At 35.3% G+C, this 17473-nt stretch overlaps 4 protein-coding genes across 5 annotated transcripts; 1 reads left to right on the forward strand and 3 right to left on the reverse strand.

Moving 5' to 3' along the window:
• Positions 1-704: 704 nt before the first annotated feature.
• LOC104737744 (uncharacterized) lies at positions 705-2663 on the reverse strand. Of its 2 annotated transcripts, none has more exons than XM_087482042.1 (4): positions 2565-2663; positions 2197-2440; positions 1815-1882; positions 705-1580 (listed from the first exon to the last, which is right to left on the reverse strand). In XM_087482042.1, exons 2-4 carry the CDS (start codon positions 2428-2430, stop codon positions 947-949), a joined length of 936 nt encoding a protein of 311 aa, XP_087338168.1. In that variant the 5' UTR covers positions 2431-2440; positions 2565-2663; the 3' UTR covers positions 705-946. The 2 variants fall into 2 exon arrangements, with proteins under 2 accessions (XP_087338168.1, XP_087338167.1); XM_087482041.1 differs by having other exon boundaries at positions 2551-2657.
• Positions 2664-5249: 2586 nt separating this feature from the next.
• LOC104737745 (small ribosomal subunit protein uS10y) lies at positions 5250-6528 on the forward strand. The gene is made up of 4 exons (XM_010457999.3): positions 5250-5367; positions 5467-5600; positions 5877-5990; positions 6220-6528. Exons 2-4 carry the CDS (start codon positions 5489-5491, stop codon positions 6360-6362), a joined length of 369 nt encoding a protein of 122 aa, XP_010456301.1. The 5' UTR covers positions 5250-5367; positions 5467-5488; the 3' UTR covers positions 6363-6528.
• A 6149-nt stretch (positions 6529-12677) lies between these two features.
• On the reverse strand, positions 12678-13637 carry LOC104737746 (brassinosteroid-responsive RING protein 1-like). Its single transcript, XM_010458000.3, has one exon. It carries the CDS (start codon positions 13151-13153, stop codon positions 12746-12748), a length of 408 nt encoding a protein of 135 aa, XP_010456302.2. The 5' UTR covers positions 13154-13637; the 3' UTR covers positions 12678-12745.
• Positions 13638-14242: 605 nt separating this feature from the next.
• Positions 14243-17343, reverse strand: LOC104737747 (ferric reduction oxidase 2-like). Its single transcript, XM_019234754.2, has 7 exons — positions 17084-17343; positions 16882-16984; positions 16590-16790; positions 15932-16494; positions 15501-15747; positions 14685-15379; positions 14243-14590 (listed from the first exon to the last, which is right to left on the reverse strand). Exons 1-7 carry the CDS (start codon positions 17295-17297, stop codon positions 14451-14453), a joined length of 2163 nt encoding a protein of 720 aa, XP_019090299.2. The 5' UTR covers positions 17298-17343; the 3' UTR covers positions 14243-14450.
• Positions 17344-17473: the final 130 nt, after the last annotated feature.

A 17473-nucleotide genomic window follows, 5' to 3' on the forward strand; every position in this document is an offset into this window, starting at 1 on the left:
AAAATAAAAAATCCTAAAATAAAAATCCTAAGTTATTGTAACCTTTACAGATTAGTATGAATGTATAAAAAATTTAGATATTAAATTTTGTGAGTAGATTTTAATTTTCATATTATTTTTTAGTATTGTGTATGTTATTACTTATTAGCATGTACTAGTAATACTAAATCAGAAACTCATATATATTTTTATGTAACAGTATAATTTTCTAATTAATGTGTTTTAAATTACTATGAAACCAGTCATATTATGTAGTTAAAATTCATTCATTCAAAGTTCAAACTATGATACTTCGTCAAACAATGTATTTTTACTGCAATTTATTCTTATCTCCGAAAATAAAAAGATACATACTTTATCTTTTGTGAATTTTTATATTGACAATAGATTTTAATCTTTGGTTTGATTAGTTGATATAAATTTAAATTTGAAAAATGAGAGATGCTCTTAAAACCCTTTATGTTTATAATGATCCTATGAAAACTATATCTTTATAATGCATTTCGAATTAAAAGACAAATATGTGAGTGAAAAATAAGTACATAATTAAATGACAGAAAACGAAGACGGTGATGAAAAAAGTATATATACAAAGATTTTGATTTATTCATTCACAAAAGCGATATTAAAGTGATAAAAATAAATTATTTAAACAATAACAACTTAGTTTATCACTAATTAATCACAATTAAGTTTAATGATAGTGTTTAGAAAGATTTTGTTTTTCTTCTTAACAATAGTGATAAAAAATAAGAATTGAAAACATGAAATTAAAAAAAAAAAAAAAAATTAATAAAAAATTAAGACAAATTCATCTAACCAAATACAACATAAAGGTAGAAAATAGACAAAGTCCCTCATCGAACCCACGAAATGAGAAAAAAACAGACAATTAAAAAAAAAAAACATAAAAGGACAGAAATGCCCTCAGAAAACATAAAATATTTCACATGAGGGATTTCAAAGACCTTTCCTTAACGGGCTTCCTTCCTCTCTTGATCGTCTTCTTCATCATTATCATCTTGTCTTTCTTTTGCTTCTTCCCATGATCGCTCTCCTCATCTTCATCCATCACGTCGACATAATCCTCTTCCACATAATCAAACCCGTCAAAGCTAACGCTCCCACTTCCAAACGCCGCCGTTTTATCACCCTCTTCGTTGCTACTGCTACTGGTACTACTTCTGCTCTTTTTATTATTATCGCCCAAACCTAACTTATCATCATCGGAGCCGCCTCTTTTTCTCCCCCACCGTGGCCCGAAACCAGAGTAATAGTTAAACTCGTACGGATTCTTCGATGCGGCAGCGGAAGCTAGAGCTTTCTTGCCCGTACCACGTGGCCGTCCGCGTTTAGGCGGCGCCGGAATTGTAACAGCACCCACTTGGCCCTCGTCGTCGGAGGTTTTGACCGGCGATTTAGGCTCGAGGAGAGCTTCGGATTTCTTGTCACTGCTACTATCGCTCTGATCCATTGGTTCATCAGCGTCCGGAGATAGCTCGTACTTATCCTCCGCCGCATTGAGATTAAGTTTCTCGACGGAGACAAGGTTGTGACTATCTCCCATGGAGTTATTAAATCTGTACGATAAAAAAATAAAATAAAGAAAGATGTGATTAAAAAAAAAAAACTGAAACCGGGTCGCCCGGCAATTCGATTCGGGTGAAATTAAATAACCCGATTATCAAAAATACGAGTAAAACCCTAAAAAAATAAAACAAGAAGACGGAAGCAAAAACGAAAGCAGACAATAGTGGATATAATTGACAAGTCGATTAGGGGAGTGAAGAACAAAATGGATAGTTTATTATTACCTAACAGCAGCGCCATTACAATCTCCCAAACTCACATCCGCATTGAAGTTATTGTCTTCTCCATTGAACTGAGTTAACGAAGAAACTTTTGTAATAACGATAGAGGGAAAAAAAAAGAATAATCGGGGATAGAGAAAGGAAATGGGAATCAACGAAGCAAAATAACAACGACCCATCAACACTAATCGATAGATTAAACGACCCAGCAACTCCAAAATCCATAATTTTAGGGTTCTTTCAAGTTTCCCCGAACAGATATAAATAAAAATACGAAACAAACCCTAGCTAATAGGAGGAGGCGGAGGACGATAGAAGAAATGCTGAACATTGGTGAGAACGAAATCGAAATGGGAATCAAATATGGAAAGCGAATTTGAATTACCTGGTGGTGAAAGAGAGGCGGAATAGAAGAAGAAGAAGAAGAAGAAGAAGAGGAAGACGATAGAGGGAGGAACCACGACGAGTCGAGCAGGTTAGTTAACTCGCAATCGCCAGAGGAAGTCACCGGAATCACATCCCATGGAGACTGGTTTAAGTGACAAACATACGTCTCCGGTCTCTCTCCGCCGTAACCTAAAAGAGCCGATGCCAGCTTCGTGTTCTTCCGAATCCTCATTTTTTTTTTCCTTTGGCCCCGAAATGGAACAACAGAGAAACCAAACAGGTTATTAGAAACCGCTCAATAAAATAAATATTTTGGTATCACCACACCACGTAAGCATACGACTCGATTCACCTCTTCTTCCTCACCAGTTTTTTTTTTTTTTTTTTTTTTCTTTTTCTTGGAGCAGATCTCACAGAACTCGATAGGAGGGTTCTTTTTTTCTTTTCTGTTTTGATTAAAACTTCTTTTATTTGCTTTTCTCGGCCCTTCTTATATTTTCTATATGTTTTTTTCATTGGACGGAAATGTCCTTAGGTTTTACTTTGATACCCTATAATATCCTTTTAATTTTAGTAGGGGAAATTAAAAAAGCATAAGAAAAGCTGCCGCTAAATTTTACCAAATTTTAAGTTCCAAGGACAATAATCGCCTGTGCTAAGATCCACCGTAACATCTTACTCCTCTTTTTGGTCAATATACCTCTTTTCTTATTTTTGTCAACTACATAAATGTAAGATTTTTTTTTTTTTAAAGTATATTCATCTGTACTTCTTATTTTAAAATTTTGTCAACGGCATAAAAATGTATAGGATTCAAATTATACAAAACAGCATTGGAAAAAAAATCTCAAAGGATCTGTCGAAGAATCGATCTGACACATATATATATATATATGGTATCTAAAAATGGTACTCGTCTATATATCACGTGATAGTGGCAATGGGTCACGTGAGGAGTGAGTTTTGACTGAGAGAGCATATGCACATGGGATTTTGCCTCCGAGGTTTTTTTTTTCTTTAACTCAAAGTGTTTGAACTTTGAAATGAAAATCGCTAAATCAGACAAAGCCTAAGATCATTTGTCTGATTAAGGGAGGGACAAACAAAAATGTGGAGCGTGAGAGACACACGCGACAGGCGAGAGAGTGGCGAACAAGTGTGGACCCACTTTGTGCTGGACTTTGTGATTAGTGATCGGAATGAGGTGACGATGGTGGTGAGTTCGGTCGGGGATACAGCCCGCCGTTCATTCGTCGTGGTCAAAGAGAATCAACGGCCACGATTTGAATCTCAAACGGAGGAGGGTTAGGCAGAGAATCTGACGGTCGCTCTTTGGATTTACTATTTTAAAGTTAGTGCACGCGGCTGTATCTCTAACGCTTACGTGGCTCCGATGTGGGTTTTATTACCAGTAATAATGTAGTGACACAATTTATCTGATATTAATAGGGAAATAAAACTCTATGCACGGTTTATCAAAAAAAAAAAAAGGTTTTATTATTGCGTAATACAACACCAAATGTGTTTGTTACTAGTTCAAATGTATTAAATTCTAGCAATGAAACTGCCACGTTGTATCTCGTGGTGTCAACAATCGTATAATGTGATCAAAAGATTCAAAGACTGGAGAGATGTATTGGCGCTTTGCGACCCCTTAATCTCAGAAATAGCATGTAGACTGGCTATATAAGAAAGGCCCATCGATGAATCCCTCAGTTTTAATCTGTAGTTAAAACCGGTTTATATATATATTTCGCTTCAATTTAGCTTATAATAATAACTCTGTTAAGTGTTAACAATCTCTCAAAACTAGAAGATATACTGTAACTTTTATTTTTTACAGTAATTAACTAATCATACTAATGTGCAGATTTGATCCGAAAGAGTATAGATGATAAGAGCATTGCAGAATTAACCTAATCTTTCTCTTTTGTTTCTTAGTCTTTGAAAAAGGCTGTAAATAAATCTCCAAAATCATCATCATCATTAGTCATTACAAGTCTTTAGCAGATTGAGCTACAAAGATTTTGCCTTAGTTTAAATTGTAACTCAAGCATTAACTGGATGGTTCTTTTACCTGTCTTATTTTTGAGATGCATTCTTTTAAAATCATAGGAGAGGGAGGGGATTTGATCGTGTCCTGATCAAGAGTTCGATTACGATGACTATAAATAAAACGTAAAAACAAGAAGGAAAAACAAGTCATTTACTTACATCCTCTAATTATAATCTTGTGAATTTATTTTTGACTATTCATTCCTAACTCCTAAGTTTAGTGAGTTACCTGAATATAAAATTTCAGAGAACTTCTTATGGACAGTTTGCTCTCTCACTATTGAAAAGGTTAATATTAGACGGAACCTACACGAAATTGGTAGTAAAAGAGTATGACATGGTCAATGACGGTATCAATATATGTTCTATATAGTCATCGATCAGACACATACCTGATCCATGGTGGATGAGCTTGAAGCAATGTTGGATGTGGTAGATCCTTCAGCACTCTTGAAGTCACCATCGCCTATTCTTTGATCTCAACTTTTTGGTATCTTCCTTTGTATCTTCTGCTAGAAACTTTCTTCTTTGCTCTGTTGGACAAACCAATGTTTTTGTGTTTTCTAAGGTTGAGAAGATTTTGTCTTATTGAGTTTTTATTTACATCTATCAAGATGAGACCATAATTACGTTCTCTACTCTCAATTGAAGATCTTCTTTGATGCCAAAAGACACAACTCTGTTTTAGCTTCCATAAGTGAACAAAAAAACTAGTAAACTTGTGTCTCTCACTTTCACAAACAATCGTTTCATCGATCGTCGTGTATGTGAGAGTGCTCTTCTACATCTATTACTTGTGAGAATTGTGAGGCCTCCCATTGGTAGCTCATGACGTTTATCATCTAGCTTCCGAACAATACCTTCACATTGCAATATTGTCAAGCCTCTCTCTCAACTAAACAGATCCTCCAAATCTGGCAATCGATATGACAACTAACTATTAGTTATTGGGCCGTATATAGATTGGGCCCAATAAGTCCATAAAAATTAGGGTTTTTTTTTTTTTTGCATAAGCCATAAAACGTCTCTTAGGTTAAAAGATTCGGGTCCTTCCTTCGTTGCAGCAAAAAGAAAAGAGCAGCAATACGCCGTCGAGCTTCGTTCGTCTCCTCAGGTTTCTTCACTTAATCCAAATCTGAATTTTACATGTTTACCTCTGAATATATGGGACGTTAATGTGATCCATCGGTTTCGTATGTCTGTGATTGTACAGAAGAAGAAGCTGAGCTGAAAATATGGCTTACCAGGCAATGAAGCCAACTAAGGCTGGTTTGGAAGAACCACTTGAGCAAATTCACAAGATCAGGATCACTCTCTCCTCCAAGAATGTGAAGAACTTGGAAAAAGGTTTTTTTTTTTTTTTTTGGATCTTGGTAGTCTAATCATTTCGATTTTAGCAATTCAGTTTTTGAGCTGCTCTCAAAAACCATATATCATTCATTTTGAGGGTACCACCATATAGAAGATGTAACAATTCATTGTATTGGGAACCGTTCTAAAATAGGTCTTTGATTTGCTTCAGTGAATGGATTGAAAGTTGGATTTTTTTTGAATTTGATGATTTAGGATCAAATACTAAATCATTGTTTTAACGTTATGTTGCTGCAAATGATATATATGTAGTGTGCACTGATTTGGTTCGTGGAGCTAAGGACAAGAGACTGAGAGTTAAGGGACCAGTGAGAATGCCCACCAAGGTTCTTAAAATCACTACCCGAAAAGCTCCTTGTGGTGAAGGTATAATTATGATTGCTCATCTCATCTTTTTATGTCTTGAGAAACACTAGATAAGTGCCCTAGCTATGGATTTATTTTTTTCGGAACCATCCCTTAGTTCATTTTACTTGATATTAAACTAAGGATTTATAGTCTTAGAAAATGTGATTGTGCTCAGCAATATTGTTCTCTACTCTGTCACTGCACATTGGCTGCGACTCTTTTTTTAACTATTGGTGTTGTGTAACAGGAACCAATACATGGGACAGATTTGAGCTTAGGGTTCACAAGCGTGTGATTGATCTCTTCAGCTCTCCTGATGTTGTCAAGCAGATCACTTCCATCACCATTGAACCTGGTGTTGAGGTCGAGGTCACCATCGCCGACTCATAGATCAACCCTACTTCTGTTTTTTTTTTTTTTTTTTTTTTTGCTTTCTCTTTTGGAATTCTCTTTAAGAAACAATCTTTTGGAATGTTTTGTTGTAGTGAAACCTAAGTTCTCGAGTTTTCAATTGAATAGATTTTGAAGATTGATATTATAATTACTCTCAATTTAAGTTCCTTGGACCTGTCTGATTTTACAAGACTTCACTAAGTAGCCAACTAGCTAGCAATCATAGTTTACTTTATCTAATTTCAGTGAGAGATGATGTTTTACGAGGATGATTGAAATAGGCACTTTTTGAAATGTAGTAGTAGAACATAACAATTTTATCGTTTAACAAAATACAACTCATTCAACGCTTAAAATATCGTGAAGACACAATATATGTTTTCTGAGCACATTTTACTGATGATCCTTTGTCTCACCCATCTCTTCAGCATCCTCAAACCTCTGATCATTGATTTGGAGCTGCAGGGTGAATACAAAAAGTCAATGAAACCAGCTAATCTTTTTATAAACAAATAAAAGGAAGAAAGAAATGAAAGCAGATGTTTTACATTATTATTACCTCAAGCAATAGGCTGAGCAAGACCTTCATCTCCATTGGAATAACCAATAACACTTGTCTTACTCTGAGATATTTGCCATTCTGCACCTTCATTTGCTGTAAAAACACACACACAGAAAAACTTGTGTTGGGAATACGTTAATCAGTTTTTGTAGCGTAATTGAAGTATCTTGTCTTGGGAGTTGTTAACTCTTAGCTTGTTGTTTCCTAGGATTTGTATTGATTTCACAGACTATAAGATGATGTTATTCCGATTCAGGTTTTGTGATGATTCTTCTCTTAATTTTATTAGATTTTAGACATTAATTGTTTCCCTCTTGTTAGAAGAAGTTGTGAGTTGTTGGTGAGTTATCTCATTGTTTTGTCTTTGCTCTTTTAACTTGATGAAATTTTCGAGGTCCAAAAAGATGTGATCATGTTCTTGCTTGGACTCTCTCCTGAAAGAAAGAGCCAGAGCTGCTGCCATTTCTGTAGGTATGTATCCAGTTCGTCTAGCAATTGTGTTATGTGATGCAGCTATATAAGTGTTCTGATTTTTTATGTTAACTGTAAGACTTCAAAGTATTTAGGATCGGACAACAACAGATGTTACTCTGTTTTTTGTCTCTCTCTCTCTGTTTTTGTTGTACACTCAATGTATTCTTCTTTCTTGTAATACTCGATTTTTGTAAACAAAAACCACATACTTTATTAGATTGTGAAACACATATTTATAGGTTTACAAGACACACTTTGGACTAAGAGTTGCATCTCTCATAGATGCCCCAATGTAAAGACGCAAACATTCAAACAATTACTACTTGGCGGTTACTTATATCATTTGTATCAAAGTGATACGAATGATTTAAATACAGCCGACTCTTATACACTAAATAAATAAAACAAATATGAAGACTTGATCACTTCCAACATTAACGAGGATGGCTTTTTGAACAGCAAAGGTTTTAAAGAATCCACGAAGAAGCTGTCAGTGTTGAATTAGTTTCCAACAACCTCTTTCTGGAGTGGGAACCCTTTTAATGCGCACAAGTGATTGATTGAGAGATTTCACCTCTGTTCTCAGATGGTTTCCGGGTTGAGGATATTGTAAGAACTGAACCATTGACTCATCACCCTTTACACTTATAAGATGTACAAAGTCAGATGCAACTTTTCAGATGTTAGCAGAACATTGAGTCGACTTCTGAAGGTGAGTCAATGTCACCATCAAAAAGCGATCATGGGATCCCAACAAGTCTTCTGTTGAAGTGATAAACATGAGAAATACTCTTTTTTGATGAAGTTTGAACAGCAAAGAAAGACTTCGCTTTAAGTACCAGAGGGTCATACAAGTGTAGGAGTTCTCCAGCAAATGTCTTTATACAAAGAGACTGTGAGTTCTTATGATGATCTCTGCAGCAACATTACATCATCCAATATAAGAGTAAGATTGATCTTGATAATTGAATTTGTTTGGTAATGGTACGTGATAAAGATAAGATGGCTTCTCTGACTTAGATGCGTTTTTTGTATTATGTGTAACAAAGAGGGAGCTGTTCCTTCTCGTTTGTGGTTTCGAGTTTCAGAACAACGACGATTCCCCTCAGGATGGATGCTACACATATCACCACACGGTCCACACGAAGGTATACTTTCTATATATATATATATATATATATATATATCAAGAATAATGTTTTTGATTTAAAAAAACACAAAAACAATATTTAATAAAAATATTTTAATACTTAAGTGTCAAATTTAATACGTTGAACTTGAAACAAACTGGACTTAGTATCCCGTCCCATCCTACGGTTCGTAAGCTTGGTATAAGTTCAATATGTTTATACATATTTTAAATTTAGTACTTAAGGTTTTTTTAAAAATTATATTTTGAAGATTTTTTGTGGTGATTTCAAGTAAAAATATTTGTCTTTGCAAATCAAATGAGCATGAGTAGAGCTTACACGGGGGGTAAGACGAAAAAGAGGAATGAATTGTACTATTCTCTTTAGATAGAGACAAAAGAAAACTCAAAATTATGTGGGAAGCAAAAAAATTGTGTGATAACATAACCTCTTTACACTGATTAATGAAACTCAAAAGATTTGATATCGAGAATGTGACAAATCGAACTTATATAATATAGGTTTCCTCTCTCATGTCATTTACATTACAGGTTTGAGTTAAGATAAAACGAGAAAAAAAAACACGAACGAACAACAACTAAATCTACTTGGCTGAACGCAAGAAAGTAATAATCTGACAAATGAACCATGAACACAGCTGAAAATTTGGTTGCTACTGCGTTCAAGAAGATGGCCACAAATGAAGGAGAGAAATCGATCCGCTCGATCATATAGAGAAGATATCCCGTATGGTATGATATATCAGTCTTGAGTAACAATTGTTTAAATAAATATGTCCCAAATCACAATCCTAGATCACCAACACCAATTAGTGAGTTTGATGTGTCCATGCGTAACCTATAAATTGATTTATTTACATAAAAAAAATAAATACTTTTACATGAAAAAATAAATACTTTTACATAATTTTCAGAAACAATCAACCAAGAAACACAAATAACTTTAAGAGTTACTACGTGCCACCAAAAAACTTCCATATATATCTTCGAACTTTCGAAGTCATTTTCCTACATTCCTTTACAAAATTAAATTTTAAATTTGATTATAAACTATACATATAGTATGTTTCTGCTCATCTGGTAGATTTTGATATTCTATCGTATTGTTATTGTATTGAGTTTAATCATGATCACAAATTATTTATTTTCCTATTACATTAGTACCATTATATACACATCAAAATTGGGTACACAATTACATATGATGATGTTTTAACAAAATTGTGCAAACAATTAACTATGATGAACTCCTAATTTTTCTATGGATCGTTCTAAATGCTTGTAAAGAGTCTATTTACTTGCATATTTTCTAATTAATAAATTTATCATCAACATAATTATAGTTATATTAAAAAGACTAAGTGTGGACTGTGAAGACTAGTTTTTATCGATGAAGTGTAGAGGTTTATCTATTATTTCGAGACAACTGGTAATATATTCATCTCGGACACAAAAAGTTGTGTGGAAATTAAGAAAAAGTAGTAATATATATTTAAGTAATTTTTTTTTTTACAAAACATATTATTTACAAAGAAGAGACTAAAATTTGTTTATTAGTAATTCACAAAAATATTTCAATATTTAAAGTGCATTGAAATTTGTTAGTTGTCAAGGGACTTTTTTACAATTCATAATTTAGAAACATAAAAATGAATATTGAAAAAGAAATGAATATTCATAATTTCTATCCTTTTTCATAACCGAATCTCTCCGGTTGAATAGGTGTGTTGTTGTGGGTTGGTTCGCATCACGGTTCCAGAAACTCATGTGTTCATCAAATTGTACATGTTTATGACTCAGACAATCATTGTACCTAATTCCAGTTGAGTTGGACGACTATGTGTTTCTTGTAATTGACATATCACTATTTTTGAACACCAAGCCAATATCGACTCCTAAAAGATTATTTTCCAAAAGCACAAATAAAAGTGGAAGGAAGCATAATAGCTAAAGTCCCAAATTAGCTAATTGACGTGCAGGTTACTAAACATCAATACGACTCCAAGCGGAGAGGCAATTTGATCCATGTTGATGGTGGTATCGTGGGTCGCACTTCACACAAGATGGAAACTCCACCCCCTGGTTGTTTAGCCGACTGTAAACGGGATATTCAACTACATATCCTCCCTTGGCAACCAGCAACTATATCATCTTCTTAGAATAATTGTGCAGACTTTGAACATTCCCCAAAAATCATCCCACACATGTGTTTTGATATTGGACATTCCATTGTAGCAGCAAAGTCTATGGCCTCTCCTATGTATCCAGTATTCACGAGCTTGTCCATGTAACACCAAAAGTGTGTCACATCTGGCTTCCAGTGATACTCATTCTTCATCTTCAGTAACACAGCTAGGAGAAGGTATGCATAGAGGAGGGCTCAGAATGAGATAAAAGTGGACTTGATATGTGTCTTCTCCATCTCTCCAAAAACAGCAATGGCTTTTTCAGGATCGCGATTAGCGTATGTTCAGATCAAATTCCTCCATGCCGCATAGCCTTGACGCTTAAGCTTTGAGAAGACCTGACATGCAAGGTCGGGATGGAGAGCCACTATTGTGTATGAACTCATTAGCATGCTGACGTGTGTCTGTCATTGTTCTCAAGTCCCAAAACAAGCATTTGTGAATGGAGCCCCTGCACCACCTTCAGTCCATTGATGATGACAGAAGCGTGATCAAGACACCAATGGAACTTAATCATCAATTGCTTCCGCAAACAACAACAAAATTAGTTGTTAATCCCATATTATGTTTTAAATAGGAAACTCTGCAACAAAAACATAATGTGTAAATGATGTAAATTAGGCAAATAACAATCATTTGGTCCTTTATATTTCAATCAGAATAATCAATCCTCTTGGTCCCTTCTTTATTACCATAGATTACGTAATAGTATATGGTAATAATAGATGGATCAAGCCAAGGTGATTGAGAGAATTCTTCTAATAGATGATGACCGAGAAAATAATCACGTTAATTGCATAATTTACTTTTTAAAAAGTAATCATGTAAAATCTAAACTCTAATCACTTCATTTGTAAATCCAAACCGATATATAGTTTCGTTTTAATTGTAAAATCTAAACCCTAATTCTCATTTATAAACCCAAACCGATATATAAATTGTTTAATTGTAAAATCTAAACCAAACCAATTTTTAATTTCCTTAAATAAAAGTCTACAGAATTTGTTTCCTTAATTTGTTTAGCTTTTTAATTTAATTTTTATTTATTTTTAAAATAAAATATTAAATAAAATATTGTGATTGGTTGAGGGAAGAGGGATCCATTTTGACATACAAGTCCATCAATGTCCTGATGGTGAGCTCGTCGTGTTCAAGTCGTAGCTTGATGATGTCGTTGTGAATCACCTCTACATCCAAAGAACTACCGCTCATAGAACACCAATCCATGCGTTTCTTCAATGGGTTGAGTTGATCATCATTATGAAAATCCAAATCAAAAGGCAAAATTAGTAACTAAACCCATATTATATAATTAATGAAAAATATATCATATGGGATTAACAACTAAAATTTAGCAAATATTGATTTTTTTTTTTGAGTTTGAACAAGGGACTACAAAAGCCATAAAGGTAATCTATTTTTTAATTGATAGATAAACCTGTGCTTGCTCATTGATGAATGAGTTTATGAGCCAGAGAAAGAGTGCATTTTAGCACAAAACCAAACCAATCACCTGAAAAATATCAAACCCAAAAAATCAGTCTCATATTAACGGGCTTAGCTAAATCAATTTATGTGCTCGTATAATTAACGGCCTATTCTGGCTTAGTATATTTAAGGGCCAAAAATCAGTCTCATATTTAACGGCTAAATAATATTGGGCTTAGTTTATTAACGGGCTTACTCTGGAAACAAATAATATTGGGCTTAGTATATTAATGGACTACTTATATTACTGATAGAATTTTTTTTAACAAAAATAATTACTCAGGGTTTCTCGTGTCGTCATCACCCAAACACATTAATTGACCAAATAAAATAATATTTTAAAGATCATAATTTTGTTTCGTTGTCCATAATTTTGAACGGTATCGCAAAAACAAAAAAAAATAGTTTTTATTTAGAGTGCTTTGTTATCTATTTGTTGAAGAAGAATAAAAAAAAAAAAAAAAAACGCTTTAGTGATATTAATTAATAGAAACATTCATATAGATTTTTTTCTCTAATTTTACAAACGAAAAAAATAGAAATCAGGGACGATGGGGGTCCGACACAAAGGACATGTCATCTTATCGTCTTGGATCCAACGGTCAATACACGTCTTGTGATATACATGTATGCAATTCCTCAAACACCGGACTTCTTCGCCGCAGTCGAACTCTTCTTGACATATCCGGCAGCTCTCCGGCGGCGGATTCACCCTTGACGACATTTCGTCGAATGTTGTCGCTGGGAGCATATCGTCTATCGGAATCTTGTTTGTACCGGAGCTGATAGTACTCCTCCTCCCCGAAGATTCCGACCAATAAACACCAAACAAACGAGGATGATCAAGAAAAGAACGAACTGTTCTGATAAAATCATTCAAGATAACTCCGACGATGATAACTCCGGCGCCGCCGTAAGAAAATCCCATGACTTTTTTTTTTTAATTCTTTATTTTTGTAAAGAAAGGTGAACGAGGATAGAAACCCAAGGATTTTTAGAAATCTTTTTTTCTATCAAATTTGAAGAAAGAAAGAAAGAAAGAAAGGTTTTGAGAGAATATGAGGTTTGGCTATTTATATCAATCATTTCATTTGTTGTATGATTCACAATTTGGTGTTAGCGTGGAACGCGAGGGGGGCGGGATTCAGAGTTAGGAGACGATTGAAACGTACGTCAAAGAGAGTCATAAAACTACTGACTATAATGGTAAACAACCCAATCATACATGAACATGTCAATGGTTAAAGGTGTGTACGATTGGTCGGTGACGGACAAGAACGACGAAATAAAATAAGAAAAAGCAAAAAGAGAAGAAAAGAAAAAAAAGAGAGGTTCACAAACTTCACATAGTTGAAAAGCATGCCTTGGAAGCAAAAGCATAGCATATATATTTAATCACTAATATAGGGATAGCTATTCACATTTAACTCAATAAATCCATATATATATATATATATATAAAAGATAGCTATTCACTTGTAAATCCATAGAGCTTTATTTTATGAGATTTCAGTTGTGATTTGTTTCCTCTATAATGAGCTACCAATCATTTGTGGCTGGTAAAAAAAATATATATATATATATATATATATATATATTTATTCACATTATATTAAGAAAGAGATCGATAGCTATTCACATTAATTCGATAGAGATAGCTAGCTAAATCACATTTAAAAGCTCATTGCTTTTTGATTGATCATTCATTTCTAATTACTTGAATTGAAGGTTTAGAATATATGTTGAGTATGAGTGGCGTAAAAGACTAACTTTGAATAAAATATTAAACTGCACAAATTAGTATATTGTATTATGAAGTATGAATATGAATGGACGGGCTGTAACAACAATCAGGCTTTCTTGCACGAATTGCTCGTAACCTGTATCCTATTTCCCCGTTCATTACTTTTGTGTGTTTGTTGGTTGTATGTGGACGCAAACCAAATATTTTGTTTTTGTTTCTGTACGTAGTATTTATCATAGATTCAATAACTTAATGAAAACAAGAAAGATATCATTTGGGGGAACTCAAAAGTAATAATATATATAAAAAAGACAATGCTCCACGCCTCGATTTGGACCAAATCGTTACATCAGGAAATACAAAAGTTAAGAACAGAATGGTACAGAATATTAGGGGCCATTTCCACAATAATATTTCTTACGAAAAAAACAGACAAGTCCACAAAGCACACCACACAAACAGAGTTATGTATAATGCGCAATCACCAGCTGAAGCTGATGGATTCAAAGTGAAGATTCTCAGCCAAACCAGATGAACAAATCGTGGCCACTTCTTGTCTCATCTTCTTTGGACCGCACACCATCACTCCCACGCTTGAACCTTTGGTCTCAAGTAGATACTCTGCTTTCACAAACATTATTAAAACATATGGTCATATTATTGTGTTTATATCCAAATGTTTTATAGAGTATACAAATGTAACATATATACTTACTCTTGAGGTCTGGTCTTCCACCGAAGTGGAGGTTGGTGCATTGAACAAGCGAGTCTTTAGGACTACTCTCAATTTCTCTGTTAGCCCATGAGCTAGGAGATAATGTTGGGCTCTGTACGTCGACGTTTTGGACCTGTTTACTGCTCTCAGCATTGTACTTCTTCTTATTCCACAATACAGCTGCACTTGAAGTCACCATGATGCTAACACAGAGGACCAGAAGATAAAGGATTGATCTTGACGCGACATTGTACATGTTCTTATTTTGATCGATCGGGTAAATGTAGTATCTTGTCATGACTCCGACGATTATCATGAAGATTAGGGTGGAAGAAGCGAGGATGGCGGCGAGCCAAAGCCATGAGTTTGGTCCTAGGATCGCTGAGATTGGTTGGTCCGAGGGACTTGGTTTGAACCAGATGGTTCTGATCTTCTGTGTTTCTTCGTTTCTTGGTTCTGTCTCTTTGGTGATGAAGGCTTCAATTTGGATATTCAAGTCAGATGATAATTCGAGACCAGATGTGGGGAGGATAAGGTCAAGCATGGATATGCCAGAAGCGTTCTTGAACGCGCAAATCAGGGTAATCTTTGGAAGTTCACATGTCGTTGTTTGGCTCATGGCGATTAAGTCACGGATGATAGATATGAATGGGGTAATTCCGCTGCCTCCGCTAACCATAACCAAAGACTCGTGCCTGGAAAAAAAGCAACAATATCCTCATCAAGTACTTACTTATGGCACAAGAAAATCTGAACCCTAAATCCACTCTGCTTGATTAACCACACGAATCTCAAATTTGAGCAAGAAAGTAATACCTTAAGAAATCTGTTGAAACAGGTCCATAGGGTCCTTCGACAGAAACAGAAAGAGAACTATCGGAGTGATCAGAAGAAGAAAGCATCTGGTAAAGCTTTGTAGACCATTTCCCTTCGCTCTTAATCACAATGCTTAGCTTATCTGCCTCGAGGTTACTGCTAGAAGTAATCGTAAATGGATGCCATTGCATCTTCGAAATGCTCGGTATGTTCACAAACAATATGCTCGTCGGATTATAAACCAATCCTGTGAGATAACATATTATTAATTATGGTGTGCCAAAAAACCCTCAGAAGTCAGACCGATCCAGCCTAATCCTATCAGGACAAGCCCTAACCGATCCATATATAGAGCTTAACTAGATGAACACATAAACCATGTGCCTAAAGCAGAATCCTGAATCATACATGTAATCTTGATTAAGACTCACCTTTGTTTTTGAAGAAAGTGAGCTCAACGGTATTGGCAGGAAGAACACGTGCAGAGCTCAACCGAATATTGTCACGTGACTGTAGAAACCTCAAAAAACGATCGACCATGAAGATATAGAAACCAGGGAAGGTGATAAAGCAGAAGGCGACGCCTACGTGGAGGACGTAGAAGAGCATGAAGACGATGTAAAGGTAGTGAGTATAGAAGAACACTTCAAAGAATCTCCTTCTAATCGACGGATATGTAGTGGCCCACATCACAAGTCCAGACAGCAAAGTTATCTCTCCGGCAACATTCGACATCTCGGTCTTACCCCAACTCACCATCTGAGAAATTTCATTCATTGAGGCCCAATAGACAATGAAACAGAGACCATGAGCGGTGAATAGGGTCATGAGCATGTGACCAAGCCAAATATGGTACTTGATGCTTGACTCCGACGTCAGCCCTATAACCGGAAGCAATGATGACCCACGCACCACAGGTATGAATAGGAAAGCCAGACAACAATTACCGACTAGCCCTATCCTTATTGCCATTGCCTCCAACTTCGCTTGCCATCTATATATATAGAATGTTACGTTGGAATTATTAAAAATACTAACTCATGTCTTAACAGAAACTAAATAAGCTGACATTTGTCAATGTTTGCTTACAGTTTTTGGTGATGTTTAGCGGCTGATTGAGGAGTAATGGTAGGGAATGCATTGCGCATGTACATGAAAAATTCCCAAAGTAGAAGAGCCACAAACATTGCAAACAAGATTAACTCGGTAGCTGAGACTATCCCCAGTGGCCCTTTGACCAGCATCGGCCTTTTCATGGCTGCCAACACGCCTCCCTCAGTTATCTTCTCCCTGTTAAGGTTATATATAAGTGTCGTCATGTACGAAGAATACATATATATATTTTAGTATATATAGTGGTTAATTGATGAGTATTACGTACCTAACGAGATGATTAGTAGTCTTTGGTTTCTTCAAGTGAAGGTAGAGACATCCCAAACAAACCAAGAGGACGATAGGGAACATGAACATGAAAAAGGTCAAGCCTGCATACCGCCCAAACAGAAACAGTCAAAACCATCACATATTTCAGTAATTGTATAATGTGAATTAAGGAAACAAGATTAATAAAGATATATACGAACCTATTGCACCAAAAAAAGTCGATGTACCAAACTCTGTACGCATGACAGGGTTTAGCCACTTGGTTCGATAGACCATGGTTGGCATAACGATCCAAATGAAGATGATTCCGAGGACAATCACCAGCATGAAGAGCTTAATCAATCCCTTAATCACATCTTTGAACTCATCCCCCGATGATGGGTTTGTTGCTGAAACTTTCTTGCTGTTGTCCATATCTTTTTCTCTCGTGCTCTCGTTCTCTTGATCTTTGATCGAATGTTGTTGTGGAGAATGAGAGGAGAAAGAAGTGTATATATAAGAGAATGTGTAAATACGTATCATGTTATAATGGAGTGAGTCGTACGGAATGTGATAAAGTACTTACCAGTGCATGGTTCAGGCATGTGACT

The sequence above is a fragment of the Camelina sativa genome, chromosome 13, assembly GCF_030686135.1.
Source record: "Camelina sativa cultivar CO46 ecotype springtype chromosome 13, ASM3068613v1".
NCBI lineage: Eukaryota > Viridiplantae > Streptophyta > Magnoliopsida > Brassicales > Brassicaceae > Camelina > Camelina sativa.

Coding starts and splice junctions, on each gene's coding strand:
- LOC104737747 (XM_019234754.2), bottom strand. CDS start 17,297: ATGGACAACAGCAAGAAAGTTTCAGCAACAAACCCATCATCGGGGGAT. Junction 16,985..17,083: donor GACTTTTTTTGGTGCAATAG/GTTCGTATATAT, acceptor GGCGGTATGCAG/GCTTGACCTTTTTCATGTTC. Junction 15,748..15,931: donor CACTTTCTTCAAAAACAAAG/GTGAGTCTTAAT, acceptor GTTATCTCACAG/GATTGGTTTATAATCCGACG.
- LOC104737744 (XM_087482042.1), bottom strand. CDS start 2,430: ATGAGGATTCGGAAGAACACGAAGCTGGCATCGGCTCTTTTAGGTTAC. Junction 1,883..2,196: donor CGCCTCTCTTTCACCACCAG/GTAATTCAAATT, acceptor TCGTTAACTCAG/TTCAATGGAGAAGACAATAA. Junction 1,581..1,814: donor TGTAATGGCGCTGCTGTTAG/GTAATAATAAAC, acceptor TTTATCGTACAG/ATTTAATAACTCCATGGGAG.
- LOC104737745 (XM_010457999.3), top strand. CDS start 5,489: ATGGCTTACCAGGCAATGAAGCCAACTAAGGCTGGTTTGGAAGAACCA. Junction 5,601..5,876: donor TGTGAAGAACTTGGAAAAAG/GTTTTTTTTTTT, acceptor ATATATATGTAG/TGTGCACTGATTTGGTTCGT. Junction 5,991..6,219: donor AAAAGCTCCTTGTGGTGAAG/GTATAATTATGA, acceptor GTTGTGTAACAG/GAACCAATACATGGGACAGA.
- LOC104737746 (XM_010458000.3), bottom strand. CDS start 13,153: ATGGGATTTTCTTACGGCGGCGCCGGAGTTATCATCGTCGGAGTTATC.